The 25,586-nt window shown below is 42.4% G+C and overlaps 1 protein-coding gene across 1 annotated transcript in view; it reads right to left on the bottom strand.

Moving 5' to 3' along the window:
- Positions 1-97: 97 nt before the first annotated feature.
- The window catches only part of HEATR1 (HEAT repeat containing 1), a 56,358-nt gene continuing 30,869 nt past the window's right edge, over positions 98-25,586 (bottom strand). The window contains exons 30-45 of the mRNA XM_004620361.3: positions 24,101-24,331; positions 22,699-22,825; positions 21,052-21,212; positions 18,442-18,488; positions 18,213-18,336; positions 17,093-17,233; positions 16,053-16,342; positions 15,258-15,408; positions 9,550-9,708; positions 9,257-9,391; positions 9,021-9,125; positions 8,767-8,935; positions 7,059-7,213; positions 5,162-5,320; positions 1,404-1,512; positions 98-426 (exon numbers count right to left, since the gene is read on the bottom strand). Of these exons, the coding sequence (XP_004620418.2) occupies positions 338-426; positions 1,404-1,512; positions 5,162-5,320; positions 7,059-7,213; positions 8,767-8,935; positions 9,021-9,125; positions 9,257-9,391; positions 9,550-9,708; positions 15,258-15,408; positions 16,053-16,342; positions 17,093-17,233; positions 18,213-18,336; positions 18,442-18,488; positions 21,052-21,212; positions 22,699-22,825; positions 24,101-24,331 (2,352 nt within the window). The 3' untranslated portion in view covers positions 98-337. The remainder of the gene's footprint in view (positions 427-1,403; positions 1,513-5,161; positions 5,321-7,058; positions 7,214-8,766; positions 8,936-9,020; positions 9,126-9,256; positions 9,392-9,549; positions 9,709-15,257; positions 15,409-16,052; positions 16,343-17,092; positions 17,234-18,212; positions 18,337-18,441; positions 18,489-21,051; positions 21,213-22,698; positions 22,826-24,100; positions 24,332-25,586) is intronic.

The raw sequence follows: 25,586 nt of genomic DNA, 5'->3' as shown, positions 1-25,586 counted from the left end.
TACAATGGAGTTGAGGCAGTGTTAGAGTTGAATGCTAAAAATTAAATGTGTCTGTTAATACCCATTGGAAATTACTAATGTTAAATAAGCACATCAGTCTGTATAAAAATACCCTGTATTTATTATTTCTCTTTTTTAAAGTTTTACCCACCTGGCAGGAGAGGCTACTGGGATAGCACAAACCAGGTGGGGATTTAATAACGTGATTAACAGTCCAAATAGGTATCAGGCACCAAAAATAACATGATACCAGACACCCAAAAATAAAAATGTGAAAAATACACCTGAACTCTGAATAGAGTATGAAATGCCAACAACAAAAAAGTCCTCCAAAGTTTTAGAAATAGCTTTGGAGAGGCTCTCCCAGGATAGTTTCCAGCTGCTGAATTGTTTTTTGGCACTGATGTTCTACTTCTTCACATTCATCTAAAAAAACAAAAAAGAAGAAAAGAAAAATAAGTCAGTCTTCCTGCCTCGGTTATCAGCATAATTCCTGATGGTCTTACATTCCTTGGACTGGCGCTGCTTCAAGCAAGAGTGAAAGCATGATGGAATACCATCTCTGTATTCCTCCTGTCTTCATTCCCATCTTACAGGCCTAGACTGGGAGGCTGAATGTGCTGGGACTCCCAAAACAGTGGTACGCAAATGCCAATTCCAAATCCCTAGCCAGGCCACACTTTTGAGTAGCTTACATCACCTCCCCTCCTTGCAATCCAGGGGGTAAGAAACAGCATGTTTTGGTTAAGTAGTGAGCAATTACTATGAAAGCCTTTGTTTCCTTGCCTCCACCACCCCAGCTAACAGTCAGTGCACTGTTACTTCGTGGACTGTGGTGTTCACAGTGCATACTGATAGATGTCTAGAACTGTACAAACTTGGGGACCAACTCAGTTCCACTAGTTAAATTCACTTGGTTACTTTATCAAGTTACTTAATCCTCTGCAGCATCTAGATCCTTCCTTTATAAAATAGAAATAATGGCAAATGCCCTATGTGAGGAGTAAGTGAAGTCCTCCACACACAGCACCCAACATGGAAACTGAATAATGATCAACATTATTATCAGGAGCTCTCCTGTCATATTCTAGTGACACAATTTGGATACAGGAACTCTGCATCTGGCATCCAAAATGTCATAATCATTGTATGATCCAAAATCATGTAACAGGTAAATGAAAAAATAATTGTGGTTTGTTTTGTAATATCACATCTCCTCTCAAACTAATACAGATTATTATAATAGATGATCATGAGGTTGTCACTTCCTAACAAGTTCAGTTCCCTCCATGCCACCTTAGATGTTTGAAATCTGAGATGGAGAGCAAGGCAAATTATATCCCAATATGCATTAACCTCCATTTCCACTAAATTTTACAGTCTGAGAAAAGTTTGACAATTACCTTCCATCAGTTCAGCTAAGAAAGGAATGGATTCCGGCAGTAGGACAATATAGTTCTCCTTTAATTTTTCAGCCAGTGATAACACAGTAATTAGAGCAGCAAATCGAACCTGAGAGGGAGTCAAAAAATAATAGATGAATTCTGCTGTAGTTATTATCAAAAGATCTGCTTGAGGTTAACTCTGAGTTTTTAAATGAAATGTTATTTCATCTATTTATTTTACTTTATGTCCATCCTAAGTGACATTCTAACAAATACCATTAGTGATTTGGGATCTGTTTATGGGCAACCTTGTAAAGCAAGTGTTTTTTAAGAACGATTAAAAAAAAAAATGTCTGTTACTACACACCTTTGGTTGAATGTCATTTATAATTCTTTAAAATTAACAAGAGGCGAGGGGTGTGTGGGAGATACAGCTTTAGTGGTAGAGCACAGGCGAGGCTGGAGTTCAATCTTAGCACTGTAAACTAAAATACCCCACTCAAAACTCAACGTGGCATCAGGTTTAATTGCACTGGAGCTCCCCAGCTTGCCTGGCTGGGCTGGCAATCAACCCTACGCAGAAGCGACTGCGGTCACCATTACTGTTACATGAGAGCACTGTCTGCTCAGGCTGTCATCTCGGCCCCGAATTAATAAATGTACACTGTGTCATGATGCTCTAGTTTTGGAACCGAAACAAGAAAGGGTCTTTGGAGGGAAAAAGCTAAAACCTACCAAAGCTGCTGCTGCTTTTTTTTTTTTTTTTTTTTTGCTTTTTGGGTCACACCCAGCAATGCACATGGGTCACTTCTGGCTCATGCACTCAGGAATCATCCCTGGCGATGCTCAGGAGACCATATGGGATGCTGGGATTTGAACCCGGGTTGGCCGCGTGCAAGGCAAACGCCCTACCCACTGTGCTATCACTCCAGCCCCAATGAGCTGCTTCTTAAAGGTGTACCCCAAGCAAAACACAGAGAAAAACCCAAGAGAAAAGGGAGGAGCATTTAAAAGATGTGAATGGATTCATGGACTACCGATGACAAAAGTCACAGATGGCTCACGATGGGAAGATAATAGCAACAGACAGGAAGAGAAGAAATAGCAGTTACTTTCAAGATAATCATAGGAAGGAAGATGGGTAAGAAGGCAAGCAACAAAGAAAAATGCAATGGTATGCTTCCATCATAGCAAACCTGGTCACGGGTTGCAGATTGCTAAGCTGCCTTTGAGAGTCAACATATGTACACGGGGATATGTTACTGGTGTGGGTCCACAGAGTATGAAATAACCAAGTATAAATCGAAAGCAAACCCAGCTCAAGGTGAATTTCCTTTTGTAACGTGTTTTTGTTTGGAAAATGGGGCACCCATCTAGATTTTGTCACAATACTCCCAGTATTAGAATTTAGGCTGATGGTGCTGGCTGCAAATTTTGTGGCTCTGTGGAACATTACAAGAAAGATGGTCCTGAATCGAAAAAATCCAAATGGAATGGTCACACCTGGACAAAAGGAATGAGTGTACACTAGATAAAGTTTGGGATGTGCCCAAACAACAGAAACCTAACAGTTGATAATTTTTTGATAAGTAATATTCCTGCTGTCAGTCTTCATCACCTCACTGATGGCAGTGAACTCGGTTTAGTTTACAAGTTGGAGCTGGACCCCTGATGGGGCCTGTATCACAGCTACCTATGGGGTGGGAGTGGCCAGTTTTCTGTTTACTGCTGTTGGAGAAATCATGAGAAAAAGTCATTGGATTCTCTAAAATCGGAACTTTCATCAGCAAGAATTTAGGTGTAACTAAGTGGTTAGATATGTGATTATCAACTACTATTAAAAACAAAATTACCCTTATGCAACGAAGGGTAGCCCTTTTACAGCTGGGAAAGAATCTTTGAGAAAATGCATTTTTGTGGGGCCAGAGTAACAGTACAGCAGGCAGAGCATCTACCCTGCATCTGGCCAACACATCTGACCCCTGGTATCCCATATGGTCCCATGAGCACTGCCAGGAGTAAGCCCTGAGCACTGCCAAGTGTGACCCCAAATTTTTAAATAATGATTTTTGGCATGCATTTTCCTGATTCAAAGTATCAATTTATTGTAATTAAAAAAAAAATATTTTTGATTTTTGGGTCACACCCGGCGATGCTCAGGGCTTACTCCTGGCTCTGCATCTCAGGAATTACTCCTAGCGGTGCTCAAGGGACCATATGGGATGCTGGGAATTGAACCCAGGTCGGCGCGTGCAAGGCAAACGCACTACCCGCTGTGCTATCGTTCCAGCCCTTATTATAATAAATTTTATTTGTAAATTATCACAAGATCTGTATTTTGAAATGTTGAATAAAAGCTCATTTACTGTTTTTTTAAAAAGGAACTGCATGCTTTAGCACATGACTTGTTTGTAATAAAGGATGTGAGCTGCTGCTTGCTATGATTAACGACCACGTCACATAAGAACACCCTGGGGTCTCAGCCTCCCCAGAGGTGTTCAGTGAGCCTGGGGCCCACTCCTGGAGATACCTGGCCAATGGCTGCTGCAAAGATGTGATGCTCGGATGCTGCAGAGCCTGGGTCCTTGGGATACTAGGAACTGAACCCAGACAGGGAGCATGAGAGGTTTGTGCCTTACCCCTCAATTGTTTCCCCAGCCAGCATAGTTTTCTGAAAAGAACGTCTGGGCATAGCAAAGTGAACTGCTTCAATATTTTTAGCTACTCATGTTCAACTGTGGTATTATTATACAATCAAAACACCAAATGAAGTTTAATGCTGCAACTTGTATAAGAACCTATAAGGAAAACTTTGAGGGTTAATCAAAATAGCCTTACTATTCTCAAATAATATTCTGATTTTCAACTAATCTAGTAAATTTCTTTTTTGTTCTGTTTTATTCAATGAGGCTTTTAATAAGATAATTTATTTGGAGAATGGTAATTCACTGCAAGATCTGTTGGAAATTCCACTCAGTATGGTATTTTAACTTTGGCCAGTCCCCTCTCGTCAACATCTCTCTTTTGTGGAGAGGGGCTTGGGGGATGTGGGTGGGGTTGGTGCTGACAGGAGGTCAGGCCTAGTGGTGCAGAGCCACAGCCTATGGTGTGGTGTATCAGGGCTACACCCCAGTGGTGCTCAAGGAGGCAAGTGGAGACCGGGATCAAGTGAGCAATCTCGTGCATACCACATGCACCCCAGCCCTCACGTCAGTATCTTTTTACCACCACCACCTCCCTTTACCAATAAAGTCGGACGGTGCAGGCAATATACCCCTTAACTCATACTGAGGTCTTTTGAGCAAACAGAAAACATCTCTGGGTACACAATAACACTTGCATGGTACTTAGACACAAGGAAGCATTCCATCTTTTTGAGGATTTCAAAAGTATTTAGGATGCTATTTTAGGATTCTCACACACCCTGTGGGTAAGGGGAGGACTTATGCTATTTATGAACAGCTCATAATACATAAAGCCAAAACTTCTGGGCTTGGGCTTCTAACAGTGCGATGGCTGGTCCTGGACCACAAGCAGCACTGTTTGTTCCTGCTGGCTGACCCAAGTCCTCCGAAAACTATGTAAATAGGGGTGGAGGTAGGGGGATTGGATGGACATACAGTATGAAATTAGGAGGCCAACTGGTAGGACCAGAGAGGGGGGGTGTCATAGGAAGGGGACTAGGAGGTCGGAAGGTTAGAAAAAAAGGCTGAGAAACCGTTTTGGAGTACAGTGAAAAAGCACCGAATCAGTGCTGGCCAGTTACAGCCCCTAACCTTAGGTGAGGAGTCTCTTGTCTTGAGCAGAATCTGGTAGTTCAGTGGTTTCCAAAGAGAGTCGTCTGCCATGGCCACTGAAAACTGTGCAATGCAGGGGATCAGGTGCTTTGTCACCCGTTCCTGGAACTTCTCTTCTCCTCCAAGCCTGTTCTCCAGCTAGTAAGAGCAAGACAAGAACTTTGAGCAACCAGTCTCGTTTTTCTTTCAGCTTAAAAAAAATTCCTACGAGTGAATATTTGACTGTTTTCATAATAGCAGGCTCAAGACCTCAGTAGTTGTCTAATACATCTCTAGGACAAACTTGCCACCTTCAAGAAGTGAAGTGGCTGTCACAGTCCCAGCATCCTCCTCCTCCTAGCACAGTTACCTCACCCCCCTCCCACCTCTTAGGAAGCACTGAAACAATCCAGGGGGTCATATTGGGTGCAATTAGGAGGCCCTTTGTGTGTGTTCATGCACAGATTTGCATAGGGGTACTGAGTGACTTATTTTCTGAAAAGAGGCAAAATCCATTTTTCATGTTTTGTTTTTGAGCTACACCCAACAGTAGGTCGTGAACCACATGGGGTGCTGGGGATTGAACTTGGGTCAGTCATATGCATGGCAAATGCCCTACCCACTGTACTATTGCTCCAGCCCCAGCCCAAATCCATTGGGAACCTCTAGTCTAGCAAAGGGATTTGAGTTCTCCCAGAAGGCAGCCATGTCCCAAAACAGTCTGAGAACCCATTCTTAATTTTTTTTTTTTTGGCTTTTTGGGTCACACCTGGCAATGCACAGAGTTTAGTCCTGGCTCTGCACTCAGGAATTACTCCTGGCGGTGCTTGGGGAACCATATGGGATGCCGGGGATCGAACCCGGGTCGGCCGCGTGCAAGGCAAACACCCTACCCGCTGTGCTATCGCTCCGGCCCCTCTTAAAATTTTTTTAATTTAAAAAAGTTTTTTGAAGATTATTCTTTACTTTTTCACTTTATATACATGTATATATACAAAATTAGTGGTGGAGCGACAGCACAGCGGGTAGGGCGTTTGCCCTGCACGCGGCCAACCCCGGGTTCGATTCCTCTGTCCCTCTGAGAGCCCGGCAAGCTACCAAGTGTATCTCGCCCGCACAGCACAGCCTGGTAAGCTACCCGTGGCGTATTCAATAGGCCAAAAACAGTAACAAGTCTCATAATGGAGACGTTACTGGTGCCTGCTCAAACAAATCGATGAGCAATGGGATGACTGTGATATATAAAATTATATATACATGTACACATATTATTTTTTGGAAAGATATAGTTTCTTTTTTATTTGGTTTTGGGCCATACCCAGCAGGGATAACTTAGGGGTAACTCCTGGCCCTGCACTCAGGAATCACTCCTGGCAGGCTGAGGGGACCATATGGGATGCCGGGGATCAAACTGAGTCAGTTGCATGAAAGGCAAGCACCTTACCCACTGTACTCTCTCCAGCCCCCAATTCTTAAATTAAATAAAAAATTTAGGGCTGGAGTGATAGTAGTTGTAGGGCACTTGCCCTGCATGCCGCCAACCTCCTATGTTCCCCCAAGTCCTGCCACAAGTAATCCCTGAGTGCAGAGCCAGCAGTAAACCCAAAACACCAAGTGTGGCCCCCAGATAATAAAAACAAAAAATTTAAACACTAAAACTTGTATCATGCATTGCATTTAAATAATTGAAAAGTAAAACATAGCATGCCACCATATGTTATACTCACGGAAACTGAAAAATCAGCTTGGGAATATAAGTGTCACTAGAAAAGAAGAAAACCTGGTGTGTGTATGTGTGTGTGCGTGTGTGAGGGAAGCTCAATAAATTATAAATGTGACAAACAGTAAAAATACTATAATGACATCAACTCAATAAAAGATGGTTCTATTTGGTTACCTGATCAACCAACGGCATCATCAAGGTTTCCGCTCTCTCTTTACTTACAAAATGCTGAGTATCATAAAGGAAGATTTTATATAAACAGTTCAAAATAAATTCTAATAACAAACAGCACTTCTCAGGGTCATTTTCAGAGTCAAAAAATGCTTCATCTGTACAGAGGGAAGAGTAAAAATGAAGAATCAAGTTTTACAATTTAATCTCCGTAACATTTGAAAGAATTATAACTGGAAGAGTTATTTCTAAAATCATCTAGAAACTATCAGGATGAAGACAGAACACACATAAAACGGTCTCTGAGGGGCTGCAGTGACAGTATAAGAGTTAAGACATTAGTCCTGGATGCACCGTACCTGGCTCAATCCCTGGCACCCCATATGGTCCTCCAAGCATATGGGAATGATCCCTGAGCACAGAGTCAGAGAAAGGCCTGGGCACCACTGGGTGTGGCCCAAAAACAAAACAGTAACATAAAGTCCTGAGCACAGCTGGGTGTCCCCTGTAACATCCCAAATGGTCTCAGAGGAGTGACTTCTTTTTTCTTATTTAGGCATGTTAAGTTATCAACTGTCAAATGAATTGTTTATTAGCAGTAAGTCTAAACCAATCTTAATTTTAATGTTGTACAAATCATTTCGGCTAATGAATAGTCATACATATTCTTTCTCCCAAGTGAGTTAGTAACACTTCATTATTTCACTGTACTTATTTGGGGGAGGCCTCCCCAGCAGTGCTCAGTGGTGATTCTCAGTCAACCAGGCTGGTAACTGAACGTAAGGGTCAGCGGATGCTGCTCTGGCCTGGTGGAGTCCGAGGTTACCTGGGCCACCGGAAGGAGCTCAAGGCCCTCCAGGGCTATACCCAGCGCTGTGTGGCGGGAACCTGCAGTGCCAAGGAGTGAACTGGGCAGGGGGGGTGGGGAGGCACATGCAAGGCATGTATGACTGTAACACCCTGTACTACTTCCTGGGCCTAATAACTTCATTAATTTCTTTCTTTTTTAATTTTTATTTTTTAATGAATCGCCATGAGGTACAGTTACAGACTTACAAACTTTCGTGCTTAAGTTTCTGTCATACAGTGATCGGGTACCTATCATCAGTGCCCATTCTGCCCCAACAATGTTCCTAGTATTCCCCCCACCCCCACCCCGCACCCCCACTACTTCTGCCTCTGTGGCAGGGCATTCCCTTTTACTCTCTCCTTAGGGTGTTGTGGTTTGCAATGCAGATATTAAGTGGCCATCATGTCCAGTCTATAGTCTTCTTTCAGCACACATCTCCCATCCCGAGTAGGCCGCCCTCTAAGCATCCTTTACTTGGTGTTCCCTTCTCTATCTGAGCTGCCTTTTCCCCCCAGCATGTGAGGCCGGCTTCCAAGCTGTGGAGCAAACCTCCTGGTACTTATCTCTATTATCCTTAGGTGTTAGTCTCCCATTTTGTTACTTTATATTCCACAAATGAGTTCAGTCCTTCTATGTCTGTCCCTCTCTTTCTGACTCATTTCACTTAGCATGATACTCTCCATGTTGATCCACTTGTACTCTTCATTGTTTTCCAAACAGATATTTCAACGCTTGATAACCAGGAACAAAGTAAGCAAGTCACCTCCTCCCCCTTGGCTTTAGAAACCTTCAAAATCTTATTGTGCGCATTTAGGGCATTATAGAGCAAGAGCGTCCGGTGAACTGGAACCAGGTACCAACCTGTTTTGGAGATGTTCACTTGGTTCAAGGTATCAGCGAAAGGCTTCACCAAGTGGCCAGCAAACAGAGTAAAAAGCCCTTTCAGTTTTTCAGCAATGCAATCTGCCAGGTTGTAAAATGTCAGGAGTCTGTCCTTTGGGGCATCCTCGGTTTTTGCCCAATCAAATAACTGGAAAGATAAGGTACAGTTTCTTCTAAACAGCCTGTGCGTTGTATGAGTGTATACGAAGGAGACAGGGAGGAGGAGAGCGTACCTTGAAGAACAGGGGTCTGAAGGTGACTTCGGAAAGCTTTACAACCATGGCTACCAGAGAGTCGATGATACACTTTTCTGTTTTTCCAATTTCCTCCAGATGATGCTGAAAAGAGGAGAGCTGACTCATTAGCTAGAACACTGACATCTCATTTGAAACACGCTGGGCAAGCACACTAGGTGACGCACTGAGTTGTCAGTAGGCTTTAGGGCTTGGGAGGCTGCGAGTAAGCTCACCTCGGCGTGCTGTGCTCTGAAGTCCAGGGCCTCCAAGAAAAATGAAGTGAGCTGAGACTGATGGGAGGTGAGTTCATCCTTTTTCATTACCCCGATGTGCTCTTGCAGGATGCTCATAAATGGACTCATGTGATTCTACCAGAAATAGTAAAAGACAAGTGCCCATTTTTAATATTACTGGAGTTCAGTTATACAGTTATAAAGGAATTAAGTAACCATATTCCTAAGTAAAAATTAAGGATTTCAGAACCGCCTCCCCCTTATCCAAAGCTTTATACCCAGTATGACCTAACCTTCCAGTTCCTCTCAATCTCTGTGTATGTTTTGTTGATCGCTGGTAGCAAAACTCGAGGTGAGAGCTTGGTAGCCAGGGTCTTTTTAAGAGATGTGAGACGGACATGAGCCTGTGAAGCAGAACCCATTTCCATAGTGATTGTCTCCAAACGAATCACCTGCAGGAATACAAAAGTGATGATGATGATGACTGAAGGTAGTCACTGAGAATGTCTATGAGATCATGTGAGATGCCAGTTCTTAACACAGAACTGTTCTTAATGTCAACCCTCAATGTCTGTAGGCTCAAAGAAATATCTCTTTCTCATCCCTTCCATTTACCTAAACCATGGCTCTGAAGGTGTAGGTGAATGTGGAAGGCAGGACAGAGCACTCAGTCTGATTATGTTTTCAGAGGCCAGGAGTTTACGAACACTAAGAAAACTCTCCTTGCTAATCGTCCAGAAAGCTCCCAGACAGAGATGTCCTTCCTAAAAATATCTACCTGAAAACTTTGGCTAAAGAATTAGTGTAGCCATAGAAATGGAGAATCAAATCAAACACTTGGAAGTTAAACAGCTCACTACTGAACAACCAGTGAATTAGAGGGATTCCAAGAGGCAATCGAAAGATTCCTGGAAACGAATGATAATGAGGATCTAAGCTACCAGGGCTTGTGGGACACAGCAAAAGCAGAGCTAAGAGGAAAGTTCATAGCTCTGCAAGCATTCCTCAGGAAGGAAGAAAGGGCCACATACATAACTTAACCTCACAGCTTAAGATCTTAGAAAATGACCGAAAAAGGAACACACCAGGAAGGAGGAAGGAAATAATACAACTTAAAGCAGAAATCAATGAGCTAGATAGAATCCACCAAAACAGTCCAAAAGATCAACAACTGGTTCTTTGAGAAAATAAACAATATCAATAAACCACTAACAAGACTCACAAACAGAAAAACCTAACAGATTGTATCAGAAATGCAAAAAGGGACATCACAACAGGAACTGCAGAAATCCACAGGATCATCAGATTACTTTGAAAATCTTTACGGCATGAAACAAGAGAAGCTTGAAGAAATGGATAAATTCCTGGATTCTTATAACCTCCCAAGACTGGACCAAGAGGATTTGGAACACCAGAACAGACCTATCACCATCAAGGAAATTGAATTGGTAATCCAAAGTCTTCCCAAAAACAAAAGCCCAGGTCCAGATGGGTTCACGAGTGAATTCTTTCAAACCTTTAAAGAGGAACTCCTGCCAATCTTTTTCAAGTAACTGAAGTAATTACTTCTCTAAGCAACTGAAGAAACACAAACACTTCCAAACAGTTTCTACAAGACAAATATCACCTTGAGACTCACAAATGAATCTCAGAACCGAGCAGCTCACCCAGAGATGTCTCAGGACGCTGCACCAGGCTGATTTCACCAGAGTGCCTCAGACAGACGCAGGCGTCATCCCTCCACCTGTCCCAAACCCCGGCAGCCTCAACCCTCCAGAACCCCAGGTACACGGGACTAGTGACTGAAAGCTCCAGGCCTCAAGGGATCAGGGACAGGTCGCTCCTTCCCATTTCCCCACCCCTTCTGGGTCCTGGTTGTCATGCCCATGAACTGCCTCCAAGTGCCAGTTAAGTGCACTAACGGCCATGATACAGAAACTCACAAATGAATCTTAGAACTGATCAGCTCACTGCAGAGATGTCTCCGGACCCAAATTATTTAAAATTTTAGAATTACAGGAGCGCATGGCCACAAAAGCAGCTGTGCAACATCTCATGCTATTCATAACAAGTAATACAAAATAAATTATTTAGTATCGGCCTGTGGCAGGCTTGAGTGCTGGTGGGAAAATTCAAAATAATAGTGGTGGGAAGGTGTAATGGTGGTGGGATTAGTGTTGAAATACTGAATGTAATCAATTATTGTGAACAACTTTATGAAAATAAAATTTAAAAATTAAAAATAAATCAACCTCATACCCAAAGCAGACAGAGACATAGCAAAATAAGAAAATTACAGATTAATTTATTCCTGATGAACACAGATGTAAAGATCCTCAACAAAATACTAGCGAATAGAATCCAACAATTCATCAAAAAGATCATACACCATGACCAAGTAGGATTCATCCCAGAGATGCAAGGATGTTTTAACACTCACAAGTCAACATAATACACCATATCAATAAAAGTAAAGACAAAACCACATGGTCATATCAATAGATGCAGAGAACACTGTTGAAAAGATCCAACATCTGCGTATGATGTAAATGCTCAACAAAATGGCAGTCAAAAGAACTTTCCTCAGTATAGTCAAAGCCATCGACCACAAGCCCACAGTAAGCATTAATCTCAATGGGGAAAAAAACTAAGAGCCTTCCCTCTAAGATTGGGGACAAGACAAGGATGCCCACTCTCACCACTTCCATTCAATATAGTACTGGAAGTATTTGTCATAGCAGTTAGGCAAGAAAAAGATACTAAGATAATAAAGGAAGAAATCAAGCTCTCACTATTTGCAGATGACATGATACTATACTTAGAGAACCCTAAAGTCTCTACCAAAAAGCTTCTAGAAGCAATAGATTTATACAGTAGAGTGGCATGTTACAAAAATCAATACCCAAAAGTCCATGGCTTTCCTATATGTAAATAATGAAAGAGAAGAGAGTGATATTTAAACAATCCTGTTCACAATTGTACCGCAAAAAATTAAGTACCTCAGAATCACCTTAACTAAGGAGGTAAAGGACCTGCACAAAGAAAACTACAAAACACTACTCTGAGAAGTAAAAGAAGACGAAGAAATGGAAACACACCCCCGCTCATGACTGGGAGAATTAACACTGTCAAATGGCAATACTCCGCAAAGCATTATACAGATTGAATGTGGTCCCTATACGGATACCCATGACATTTTTAAAAGAAATTGGCCAAACACTCTTGAAATTCACATGGAACATAAACCCCCACGAATAGCTAAAGCAAGCCTTGGGAAAAAGATGGGAGGTATCACCTTCTCCACCTTCAAACTCTACTCAAAGTGGTAGTAATTAAAACAGCATGGTATTGGAATAAAGACAGAACCACTGACCAATTCACAGGCCAATGGAATGAAGCTGAATATCCTGGCACAGACCCTCAAATATATGATCATCTAATCTTTTATAAGGGAGCAAGAAATAATAAGTGGAACAAGAAAAGCCTCTTTAACAAGTGGTGCTAGGAAAACTGGACTGCTACATGAAAAAAAAAAATGAACTCTAACCTCTACCTAACGATATGCACAAAAGTTGGATCAAAATGGATTAAAGATTTTAACATCAGACCTGAATCCATTAGGTACCTGGAAAAAAACATAAACAAAACCCTCCAAGGTATCAGCCGGCTTCTAGGGACGCTCAGGAGATCCCAGGGGGCGGGGGTACCAGCCCCACCCTCTGCTGAGATTTAAGCGCAGTGGCCACACGTGTGTGGCCTTTCTGCTGCTGCACGAGCATAATCCAGAAGGCCAGTTGAACTACTTTGGACACCAGCAGCTCGCAGAAATGCCTCTAGACTGTGAACTGAGCCACTGCCCCATGCGGCACCAGGGGGGTAGGGTTTCTCTCTCCAGGCTTTTCCATCTTATGAGCACCACAAAAGGGAAGTAAAAGCCTGCAGTGATGCAATTTCTGGCAGAATTTTCCCTGGACTTTATACAGAAATCCTAAACCACGCAGCTGCAATAGCGGCCACGTGACCTAATATCTCTTAATTGTCAGCAATGTGAAACGGTTCCTTTTTAGCAGGTCTGACTTTGAGGGGAAACTACAAATAATAATAGTGAGTTTTTTGTTGAAATATTGAAGGTAATCAAAGTAGTAGCCATGTCTCTAGACTATGAACTAAGCCATAGCCCCACGCCAGCTAAGGAGAGGAAATAATCCTTCTTTCTCGTTTTTTTTTTTCTCCCTTTTTGGAGAGAAGCGGCATGGCATCCGCCATATTATGAGGACTATTAAGCAGGCACGAACTTGAAGGCGAGGGAAGGAGAAAAAAAAGTTATGTACTTGGAACAGCAGGACTTCATATCTCTTCATTCTCAGCAATGGAAAACTAATTATCAAATGTTTCCTTTGCAGTAGGGCTGTCTTTTTGGGGGGGAAACTCCAACAACAATAGTGAGTTTTGTGTTGAAATATGGAATGTAATCAAGGTAAAGAGAAAATGAAGTGAAATTTATCAGTTACGCAGGCGGGGGTAGGGGGGTGGGGGGAGGAAGGTATACTGGGGTTTTTGGTGGTGGAATATGGGTACTGGTGAAGGATGGGTGTTTGAGTATTGTATAACTGAGACATAAGCCTGAGAACTTTGTAACTTTCCACATGGTGATTCAAGAAAATAAATAACTTAAAAAAAATAAAACCCTCCAAGACACTAAAGCTAAAGGTATCTTCAAAAATGAAACACCGCTAACCAAGCAAATGGAAGCAAAGATTAACAAATGGGACTACACTGAACTAAGAAGTGTATGTACCTCAAAAGAAACAGTATCTGAGATATAAAGACAGCCCATGGAATGGGAAAAACTATTCACTCAGTACCCATCTGATAAGGGATTAATATCCAGGATACACAAGGCACTGGTAGAACTTTACAAGAAAAAAACAACCAACCCTATCAGAAAAAAAAAAGGCGGGGGGAGAAGAAATGAATAGAAACTTCCTCAAAGAAGAAATTCGAATGGCCCAGAGGCACATGAAATAACCCTCTACATCATTAATCATCAGGGAGATGCAAATCAAAACAGAGGCTGGCACACATCCAAATGAACAAGAGCAACCAGTGCTCTTGAGAGAGGGACCCTCATCCGTTGCTGGTGGGAATGCTGACTGGTCCAGCCTTTTTGAAAAACAATATGGACATTCCTCAAAAAACTAGAAATTGAGCTCCCATTTGACCCAACAATACCACTTCTGGGAATATACCCTGGGGGCCCAAAAACAAACAGTAGAAACCACCTGCACTTCTATGTTCATTGAAGCACTATTCACTATAGCCAGAATCTGGAAACAACCTGAATACCCGAAAACAGAAAACAGGAATTCTGCTTTGCAATATAGCTTAGGACAAGCAAACTTTTCACATCTGAACCAAACAGCATGCCAATTTCTGTACTGAAAACTGAGAACTCTACCTGCCTAAATCTAAAGATATTTTAGATTTACCCTCACAGTTGGGGGAAGAGCAATAAAATACATTCTGCAAAACCCTACTAGGGAAGATCTTCACCTGTAGCTACGTCCCAGTTAAGCAAGAGGGGCAGAGGCAGAGATAAAGGTGCACAGTTAGGGGCTGAAGCAGTAGCACATCGGGTAGGGTGTTTGCCTTGCACACCGCCAACCCGGGTTCAATTCAAGCATCCTATATGGTTCCCAGATCACTGCCAGGAGTAATTCCTGAATGCAGAGCCAAGAGCAACCCCTGTGCATTGCCAGGTGTGACCACGCCCCCCACCCCCTGAAAAAAGGTGCACAGCTAGTAACAACTGCAAAAATCTTTTTCAGAAGTAAGAATCTTACAGCCAAACAGAATCACTTAAAAACAAGTAAAATTATTAATTTTGCAATAATTCTCTTTCCCCACTACCCAAAAGTGCTTATGCACGTATGTACGTGTGGTGTGTGTGTGTATGGGGGGTGGGGTGGAGATGAATTTGGAGGACAACACTGAGACCCACCTGGAACAAAACACCTTCTAGGTAAGCGCTGATGAAGTGTGGGAGTGTCTCGACCACCTTCTGCAGGGCCGCCAAGGTGCTCAGTAAGTAGACCTCACCTGAGAGCAGCTCACTGGTGTTTTTCATGGTTGCCAGCAGTGATGGCATCAGTCTAGAAATCAAGAGCAAGAGTTGGAGAGGCTCGTGAAGCAGCAACAGAGACGGAGTAGAGGTCAATATGAGAAACTCCCATTTATCCCAATTGTGTGCTAATCACTGCTGCCACATCCTGTGTGATGAAGGGCAAGTACTGGGCACTGTGCTAAAGGCAGAAGTACAGGGCCCCAGAGATATCCAGAGTGGGAGGTACTGTCTCCCTTTTACACACAGCAAAATTCCCACCACTCAAGCAACTCTCACCCAAGGCTACGGAGTGAACAAATGATACAGCTGAGGTGAGCACCAGGCACCCCCAGCTTTGAATGTGGCCTGCAACAGGCATACCCAGCTGTGAATGGGGGCCTCATCAGACAGATTTGGCTCAACAGACTAAACCCCACGAAGAGCCACCTGCTCCTTCCAGATCACAGGCCAGAAAACAGTGAAAACTGGGGGGCAATAATCATCATGAAGGCAGTGAAAACTGGGGAAGAATAAACACCATAAACATAAATAAGAGTGTTTCTGAATTTGAAGGGCTGACCGTTTAAGAAATCAGATTCCTATGGCCTTGTAGTGGAGGTCAAGAAGAGTCACGAGGTATTATGATCCAAGCTGTACCATGAACTTGGGCTCTGTCAGGGCTCGATCATGTACCTGGGAAGCTGAGGGATGGCCAGTGCTTCCAGGGTGGAGGCCACCTCTGCAACACACAGCAGGGCACTACCCAAGACGTTCTTTTCTTCCTTTGTTTCTGGGGCAATCAGTTTCACTGCAGCGCTCAGCACTGGGACAAAAGGCTCTGGATTTTCTGCACCAAAATTCTTGCATAAAAGCTTGAGGGTATACAACGCCGTCTGTCTGTTGATGGGGTGCTCTTCTGCTAACTTCCTTTTATGTTGCACAATGGACAAAAGGACCGGAACCAGTTTTAGGAAATGGGAAACCTAAAAAAGAAAGGAAAAAATCCCAAATGATCGAAGCTGCAAAACACTAGAATGCTAGTTCATTTTGTCCATTCCTCTACCTGAAACTGCCAAAGTATAAGTCCTGATCCAGAGATTCCCGAGCCACATGATTAAAAACAAGGAAATTCCCCCATCTACTTTATTTACGGCTAAATGAAGGTATGGTGCTTCAGCCAATTTTTAATTTGTACAAACATCCCACTGGTTGGAATGTGTGCCATGGTGACTACAGTTAACACTATTTTGCAGGAGTTGAAACCTTAATGAGGAACTCTCATTAGAAAGTTTTCACAGGATGAAGAGCTTTTTCTAACTGTATGTTGATGATGTTTACTAAATTAACTTGTGATCATTCTGCAACGTAACTAAATATGAAATTATTTTGTTACACCCTGATAGCTAACATTATGTCAATCTTACCTGAATAATACAGTAAAAGAAATTCTCGCTAAAAGTGAGGAATTCTTATAGCACTTAAAAAAAAATTGGCTTTCGGACCACACGTGGCAACACTCAGGAATCACTGGGATGCTGAGGACTGAGCTCAGGTCGGCCCAGTGCAACGCCAGAGCCCAACCTGCTGTACCTGCACTTCTATGTAAATGATCACTGCATTTAAAAACCTACGCACATCACAGCAGTAGACTCAGAAAACATATACTCATTTAGACTGTGCTGAGTGAAAAGAGGTAATACGCGCTTCTGGATAAAGCAAAGAATGGCACTTACTGTTTTCTTCTTCCAGGACAGATTCTGCTGTAGCTTGTTGTTCAACAGATCCAGCGCTTTCCTGCGCACAGGTGGGAGCGGGTTATCCAGGAGCCCCCTGATGACAGGAATGAATGTTTCTGTGGGCAGCAAGGCATTGACCTACACAGCGGGTGCACAGTAAAAACAAGTTTTTGAAAGAGAAGATCAACTCGGATTAAGACAGACTTCTACCCGTGGCCTATCTTCTAGTGGTTAGGTATTTTCATGCATAGTTTCTTAGTTAATTTTTACACTAAGCTTTTAAGGAGGCATTACTAATCACATTTACGGGGGGGGGGGGAAACCCACCACAATTAAAAAAATGATACTAAGGGTATGTGAATGGGGTCAAGGAGATAGCTTAATGGGATAAACAAAACCTACCTTATCTTCATGCCTTGCAAGCTAGAGGCCCAGGTTTGATGCCCAGCACCATATGGTCCCCTGGGCACTGGGAGGAGCCCCTGAGCACCAATGGGTGTGGCCCGAAACAAAACAGGTGCATGAACAGCTCAATGCCAGGTAGCTAGGGAAGCTGATCAAACTTCAAACACCACTAATGTCAATGCCAGAGACTGTTCTAACATATCTCATATTTTATTTAATAAGTATTTTTTTCCTGTCCACTTCAAAAAAAGTAGAATATTACAGAATACTGCATGACAGTAAAGCATCATATTTATTGAGCCAATATTCATACAGGAAAAGGAAACAACCATGTTTTCACATAAATTTCTAGATATCAAGAGCTCTTTTTCCAAGAATAATCTGAGCTACAGCTATTTACTTATTTATTGGGAAGCTACCAACTTTCTTCTATTCTTTCTTTTAATTTTTCCTTTTGGGTCACACCCGGCAATGTTCAAGGGTTAGTCCTGATTCTATACTCAGAAATTACTCCTGACAGTGCTCGAGGATGCTGGGATATGGAATGCTGGGAATCAAACCTGGGCTGGCTGTGTGCCAAGGCAAACCGCCTGCCCGCTGTGCTATTGCTCCAGCCCCCCAACTTTATTCTTAAAGTAAGGCTTTGCTAAATAATTTCACTATGCCATAAAAGCAGCAACGAAACAGAGAAAATGGGATAAACAAAACCTACCTTATCTAACATGTCGTAAGCTTTACTGAGGAGTGCTCGCCAAAACTTTATGGTGAGTTTGTTAGCATTTTTCTCCATAGACTGTGCCACGGCATTAATGTAGCCAAGAACCATTTCTAGCAACCTGAAACACAGGAGAGGTGCGCCTGAGAGCTTGGTACATTGTCCTCCCAGCTTTTTGATGAGAAAGTCTGAAATTACTTCCAAAGACAAAATAAAAATAACATACCTCTGCTCAAAGCCTTTTAAAGCCTGAGGACCACCACTTTCCACTACCTGATTTTGAAGGAAGACATCATTAGAACAGTACAGAAGTGAATGAGAACAATCACTTGAGACAGATTCAGTGAAATTCACCCAGTACAATTCAATTCACTCTTCCAGTGTTTTCTCACACTACAGGAGCAGTTCCTCCCCATCACACTACAATAACGTTACTTTCCTCAGTTCACTCCAAAATAGGGATATTTATGGTGTCAGTAACAGCTGGTACGGCGTTTGCCTTGCACGAGGCCAACCCAGGCTCCACTCCTCTGTCCCTATCGGAGAGCCTGGCAAGCTACCAAGAGTATCCCACCCGCACGGCAGCGCCTGGCAAACTACCCATGGCGTATGCAATATGCCAAAAACAGTAACAAATCTCACAATGGAGACATTACTGGTGCCCACTTGAGCAAACTGATGAACAATGGGATGACAGTGCTACAGTGCTACATTTGAAAAATAGTGAATAACCAACGCTAATTTACTTACCCATGATACTTTTAACTAAATGTTCATCTTTACTTTGTATTAAACATCGTGGCCACAGCTGTCCCTCTGCCCTGCTTCTTAACCCCATTCTTTCCTACCCCAAACTACCCAAACTTGAATCAATATCACATATTAACAGATTATTGGAGAACAACCTGCTTTTCTCGTTGGAAAAGACTGTTGAGATCTATTTGTTGTTCTAGTTCATTCATTTAGCCGCAAACAATATTCCTTTGTAAATACCACAATGTATTCATTTACCTCTGGTGGACATTTGATTGACACTGCCATTTTTAAAAATTTTAGCAACCATACTAAAATATTCTGTGTCTCTTTGGGCATACTGGCAAAGTATGCCCAAAGAAACAGGTGCATGAACAGCTCAATGCCAGGTAGCTAGGGAAGCTGATCACACTTCAAACACCACTAATGTCAACGCCAGTGACTGTTCTAACATATCTCATATTTTACTTAATAAGTATTTTTTTCCTGTCCACTTCAAAAAAAGTAGAATATTACAGAATACTGCACGTTCTGTAGAACATGTACCAAGGAAAATGAGCTGCTAGATCATAGGACTCAGTCTTTAACCTGACTCAAAGATGTCAAGTACTTTTGAAAACACTTGCCCCGACTCATGCCATCCATCACAGTGGATAAAATCTGTGTCCCACAGCTTCCACAGTTTGCTTTTTAAACTCTTGTCAGCATCATGGCGGCATTTAATTTCTACTTCCTTTTATCTGTGCTCTTTACCAGTTGACTTAACTACAACAGAGGAGCTGCCATTTGCCTGATCTGGGGCCTGCCAGGGCAGTGAGAGAGGCAGCGCTCAGCAGCTGCTCCTGGCCCTACACTGGGGGGATAAGCTAGGCTTCCTGCACACAAGGCACCTGCTCAGCTTACTGAGCTCCCCACCTCTTGGGCCCAAGTCAGATGGTTTTTTTTGTTTGTTTGTTTTTGGGTCACACCCGGCGATGCACAGGGGTTACTCCTGGCTCTTCACTCAGGAATTACTCCTGGCGGTGCTCAGGGGACCATATGGGATGCTGGGATTAGAACCCAGGTTGGCCGCGTGCAAGGCAAACGCCCTACCCACTGTGCTATCACTCCAGCCCCAGATGGTTTTTGATTAGTGCACAGCAATAATCTCTTAGGAAACTTGAGGCTCTTTTTGCATTTTGTTCATGTTGGCCTTTTCTTGAAACCAATTTTTTTAAAAAAGTCTTCATCTTCTGAGTACAGTAACGAATGTTCATCGTGGGTTTTCCCTATGACTGGAATGTTCTTTTTCACATTAAAGAGTTTTTAATGACTGAAAATTGTTTGCATAGTGCGTGAAACTGGGGCAACAAGCCCAATTCTAGTTCTCAGAACTTTCTCCTCTATTCTCTTTCTGCACTTCATTATGTCACCTCTTGCCTCCGCATGCAGGGCTGTGAGGCCTGGCGAGCTCAGTGGCACTGCTGCAGGGAACTGCTTCTTTCTACACCACCGGTGTCCATGGCAGGCCCACTCCCTGACAACACAATTCTGGGCTACTATAAATAATGCCACTACACTAGATAGAGTACAGGGGTGAAGCTGCTATCCCGGCATACGGCTGACCTGGTTCTACCCCCAGCACTACAAGTAGTCCCTGATACACCGCTAGGAGTGATCCCTGAGCACTGCCAGGTGTGCTCAGAAAAACAAAGAATCATGCCCCACTAAACATTCCTGTAGACCTCTATGGCACACACACACGCATTTCTGTTGGGCATGTACTTTAGAAAGCAATTACTGAGTCATCGGATTTATACATGGAAAAACCTCAGTAGATCAAGCCAAACAATTTTCCATGGTAAATCATACTATCTTTGGCTATTATTTTTTTTAAGAATTGTTTTCATGAGATATCTGTTGAGCCATTTTAACTGACTAAAATAACAATTCCTTTAGAAATTGTGTGTGTGTGTGTGTCAGTGAGTGATCTCGGATTGGGCCCAGGGCCTCACAATGCAAAACATGTGCTCAATATTGTGCTACAGACCTAGCGCCAAAATGAAATTCTTTTAACATAAGTACATTTTAAAGCACACATCACCTTTTTGATGAAATTATTGGAAGCCAGGAGCTGGGACATAAAAGTCACTGATAAGAACTTAAAATGTCGTAGCTGTTTGCTAGTGTGAGTATCTATATTGAAAATCTGCAGCATTTCTTCCTGTGATTCACTCTTATTAGATACTGCTTTGAGAACAGTTTCTGAAAAAGAACAGAACAAGAGACATCACTCATCTTCAATCCTTAATCTGTAAATTGGCAAACAAGATATACTTAAAAAAAAAAAAAAGCTTTGTTAACACTACTTTCTCCCTTCTAAATTAGTGAAAAATGTGAGTGTAAAAATGTGACCAAGAATGTACCCCACAGGCCTGAGAAGAGAATGTGCGAGACTAAAACAAACAGCACGACAAGTGAGACAGGCACACAGAAGACCAAACCATTATAGAGGGAGTGTTCCATGACTGGCTCCATACTCAAGTTCTGAGGCCTCATAAACATTTATCTGTTGGCATAACAGTCTGAATGAGGGGCTATATCTAACCTTCAACATATAAGTCTACAGGTTTAACATCTGTCCTAGAGTTCTGAAGAATCCCGCACCCAAATGGCACTCAAAGGCATCAGGGGTGCAGGAATCAGGAGGCAGCAGTGGGCCACTTAAAAACACTGTCCTAGAGAACGACTCAAATTGCAGATGTCTCTTTTAAAGACTGCCCCTGCACAGAATCTTCTAGGCACCTTACTGGTCTGTCTCTGACAAGCACAAGCCAACTCTAGGATGAGACAAGCTCATTATGAACAAGGAAGAAGGAAAAAAGAGCCGGCCCCAAATTAGTCCTGTCAGGGTCCCTCTTCCCCACGCAGCAAGCTGTTCTGTTCCAAAGGGCACAGCTCTCAGAACAGTCAACACATCAATGCTTCAAAAAGCCCGTCTCTCTGACGATGTCGTTGGTGGAATTTCCCTCAAGAATACCATAAATACTGGCATCTAACAGTAGGCGGCACAATTTCATCTTTTTTCCTGGCTGAGTAGTAATCCATAAGCCAGTTCTTCCCACTCATCTGTTCCTGGGCACTGTTTTCAAATCTGGGCTACCATGTCATCACAAATATCCCAATGGAAAGAAAATGTTTTGGTTTACTAACTCCCTTTCCTTGTACCCTGACTCATCAAGGGTGCTCACAGCACTCTAGAGCACAACAAAGGCACTGAGGTATACAAAGCCAACATGTGACACTGGCAAGTGGAAATCCTATTTACCACAGTGATTTCTGGGACAACATATCTTATATATTCAAAACTGATTAACTTGAAAGAATCTGAGAAACCGTCAATGATGGGTAGAGAGTGGGCTGCTTTGGAGCAGGATGGTGTATGCATGAAACCCTAATACTATTATTCATCACAGTGCCAACATTTTAAAAAAGAAACACACCATAAAAATAAAGGGAGGAAAAAAAAGCTATGTAACTCCCCCACCCTCCCAGAATCTTTGTCATGATATTCCATGGGTTCCTCTTTATGTTTTAGTGGCGCTGGAAGTCAAAGCCAGGGCGTTAAATGGGTGAAGTATTGTACTTGGCCACTGAGGCACACTGACTCCGACGGACTCTACAGAGCCTGCATCATCTTTTGCTTCTCGTGCACTTCCAGATTAAAACAGTACCAGTGATTGTGGCTTACCTTCTTTTTCCTCTGGCAGCTTCATTAAGTACTGGAGAATATTCATCAAACTCTGTATCTGATGCTGGACACTAAACTCACAACAGACTGAAATCCAAAATTCAGTGTCAGCCTCTAAAGTAGCATCCTGTACATGAAGGGAAATAAGTAATAAAACTACCCATAAAATTTATGCTCGTAAATACAAATAAAGGCAGTATTTTTAAAAATGTATCTTACTGCATAGTCATCACCAGAAAATTGTTATACCCTGATTAAATAATATGGCAAGCTTTTAAAAATCTTCACATAATAGTCAAATCCACTGTACAGTCACACCAACCTTACAAAACACTGACATAAAATTAATGACTATGCAATGTATAGTCATCAATGGAATATCTTTAGCATCCAGTTATTACACATTATGATCATATGAATTATCAGGTAAGTGCATTACTAAAACTTAGGTAAAAACAGTCAATTTACACAAATTATGAGGGTATTGGGGTAATTTGCATTAGGTTTCTAGCAAAACTGAACAGAGTTCACAAGAGCGGATTTAGATCTACTCACAAGGTCTAGAAAGTCAGTTATAGATGTCCTGAATTTATTATAAATCCAATCCTTATCTACTCCCACTGGGTGTCTTCAAACAACTGCCTGTATGTCACTGATTTCAATGATACTGACATTCCTCCCTGTCCCCAGGAAATACTGTCAAAGGACTTTCAAGAGACATTTAATCACTTTGCAGACAAACTCAGTTGCTCATAAAATAGAATTACCACCCAGCAAGGCACCAGACCTGTTTCTTAGAAATCCCTTTCAGGTATTTAACCTGTCCTGGAGATAATTCAGCGTTCCACAAGACCAGAAAACAATTTTAAAAAATGCCAAGGTTTTCTTTTTTGGTCTTCAAAGTGGTGCTCAGAATACTTGGGGGAGCCCTCCCAAGCAACTGTTGTGCTACAGGGCTAAGGACTGAATTCAAGGTCACAAGGATGCAGTATGGTACACAGTGACTCTTGGGGTACCACGTGGTGCTGGGGATCAGGGCTGGTCACGCGTAAAGCATGCACCCTAATACTTACACTCTTTATCCAGATGCAACTGAAACCATATTTATTTATTTGTTTGTTTGTTTATTTATTTGTCACACCCAGCAATGCTGGGGGGGGGCGCACCATGCGGGATGCTGGGAATCGAACCTGGGTCAGCCGCATGCAAGGTAAACGCCCTATGTACTATCTATCACTCCAGCCCCTGAAACCATTTTTAAAAGCAGTGCTGGGCAAGCATTGCTAAATCATGCACATCAGGTACCACTAGCCCCATGTTTAAGCCAGAAAATACCACAAAAATCTGTGATACACCATTGTTTTCCTCCTTACCCCTCTGCCCCCATTGCTTTATATCTGACCTTTTCTCCATAGGCAGCCACCAGTGCTGTTTTAGTGACATACTGTTCAAAGAGCAAGAGGAGGAGAACCCAGAGGAATCTCTCTGCACCGAGTGTATCAACTAGCTGGACAAGGACTGGCAGGCGTCTATGCTCTGGAACATGGGGAAGCGCATCCACAAACACATTAACAATTTTGACCACAATTTCTTCTACGTTTCTGGTAACTTCTGCTGAGTCTCCACCATCTGACTGTAGAAGAGTAAGCACGGAGTAAGTAAGAGGAAATAAAATTCCAAAGAACAAGCTTCAAGTAGATATTAAAAGGTCTTCAGATATGCCCAAAAAGTTACAGAAAAAATATCATTAATCAAAGTTCCATCAGTAAATATTCAATCTTTATAGATTTTATCTCAGGCAGCCTTTGGCTATGAGAATATAAAGTGTAGGATGTGAAGATTTGAAGACTGGATATAATCTACAGAGAAAGAGCACAGAAAAGGCCAACAACTCATTTTTTCATAATGAAACTCTAGCCCCTTTACTCTGACACTGCAGCTCTAAATGTATTTCCTGACTGAATGGAGTGAATATAGTTGATCACCGTGGGAGTTAGGGGCACCAACCTCTGAATAGTAGAAAATCCACATACAAGTTTTGGTTCCTCCAAAATATAACTGCAGTTGTCCTTCAGTATCCACTGGCACTGGGTTTAAGATTCCCCTGCCCTGCCCCCTGGGCAGAAAGTCCCTTGGAGACAGCATCTCATATCTGTTGAGTTCTATACCCTGATTCATCCGACAGTTGTGCACACAGAGAACCAACTATATTTACTGAGAAAAATTTTTCACCAAAGTGTGACTGGTGCAGTGCAAGAAAACTAATATTCTCTACTACTACTTTGTGTGTGTGTGTGTGTGTGTGTGTGAGTGTGTGTGTGTGTGTGTGTGTGTTGGGGGGAGGGGTATACCTGGTACTCAGGAGTTATTCCTGGTGACGCTGGGGGGAGAGGGGGACCATAAGGGATGCTGGATTTCACACGGTGTGCAAAGGGAACACCCTACCTGCTATATCTCTCTCCAAATCTGATTTCTTCTATTTCCATCTCTCTCAACTCTGCTACCAGATGGATGTGTTATGAAATTTCTCACTCAATCCTAGACTGGTCTTTTCTCATCTGATGGATGACTATCCCTTAGGGAGCAAATCTTATCTTTCTTAACAGTTCAAATTCTGTTTCTTAAGAACTTGGTGGTCACTGCAACTTTATCCTGGATTTTTAGTATTTATTCTATTGGCATATAACATGTTAACACAGTCATTTTTTTCCTTTATCAAACATATCCTGTACTTGCCAACCTGCTGGACACAGAGAATACCAACCTAATACCAAGATTAAAAAGATGAAGTGCTAGGCCCAGTCATCTCTAGGATGACAGATAACATGAGAACAAAGATAGTAACAAGAGGTGGTGGGCAAAATGAGAATTCAAGAGCTTGATCATAT

Source organism: Sorex araneus, chromosome 9, assembly GCF_027595985.1.
Source record: "Sorex araneus isolate mSorAra2 chromosome 9, mSorAra2.pri, whole genome shotgun sequence".
NCBI classification, from domain to species: Eukaryota; Metazoa; Chordata; class Mammalia; order Eulipotyphla; family Soricidae; genus Sorex; species Sorex araneus.
The sequence above is the reverse complement of the archived record's forward strand: the minus strand, read 5'-3'. Positions and strand labels throughout refer to the sequence as shown.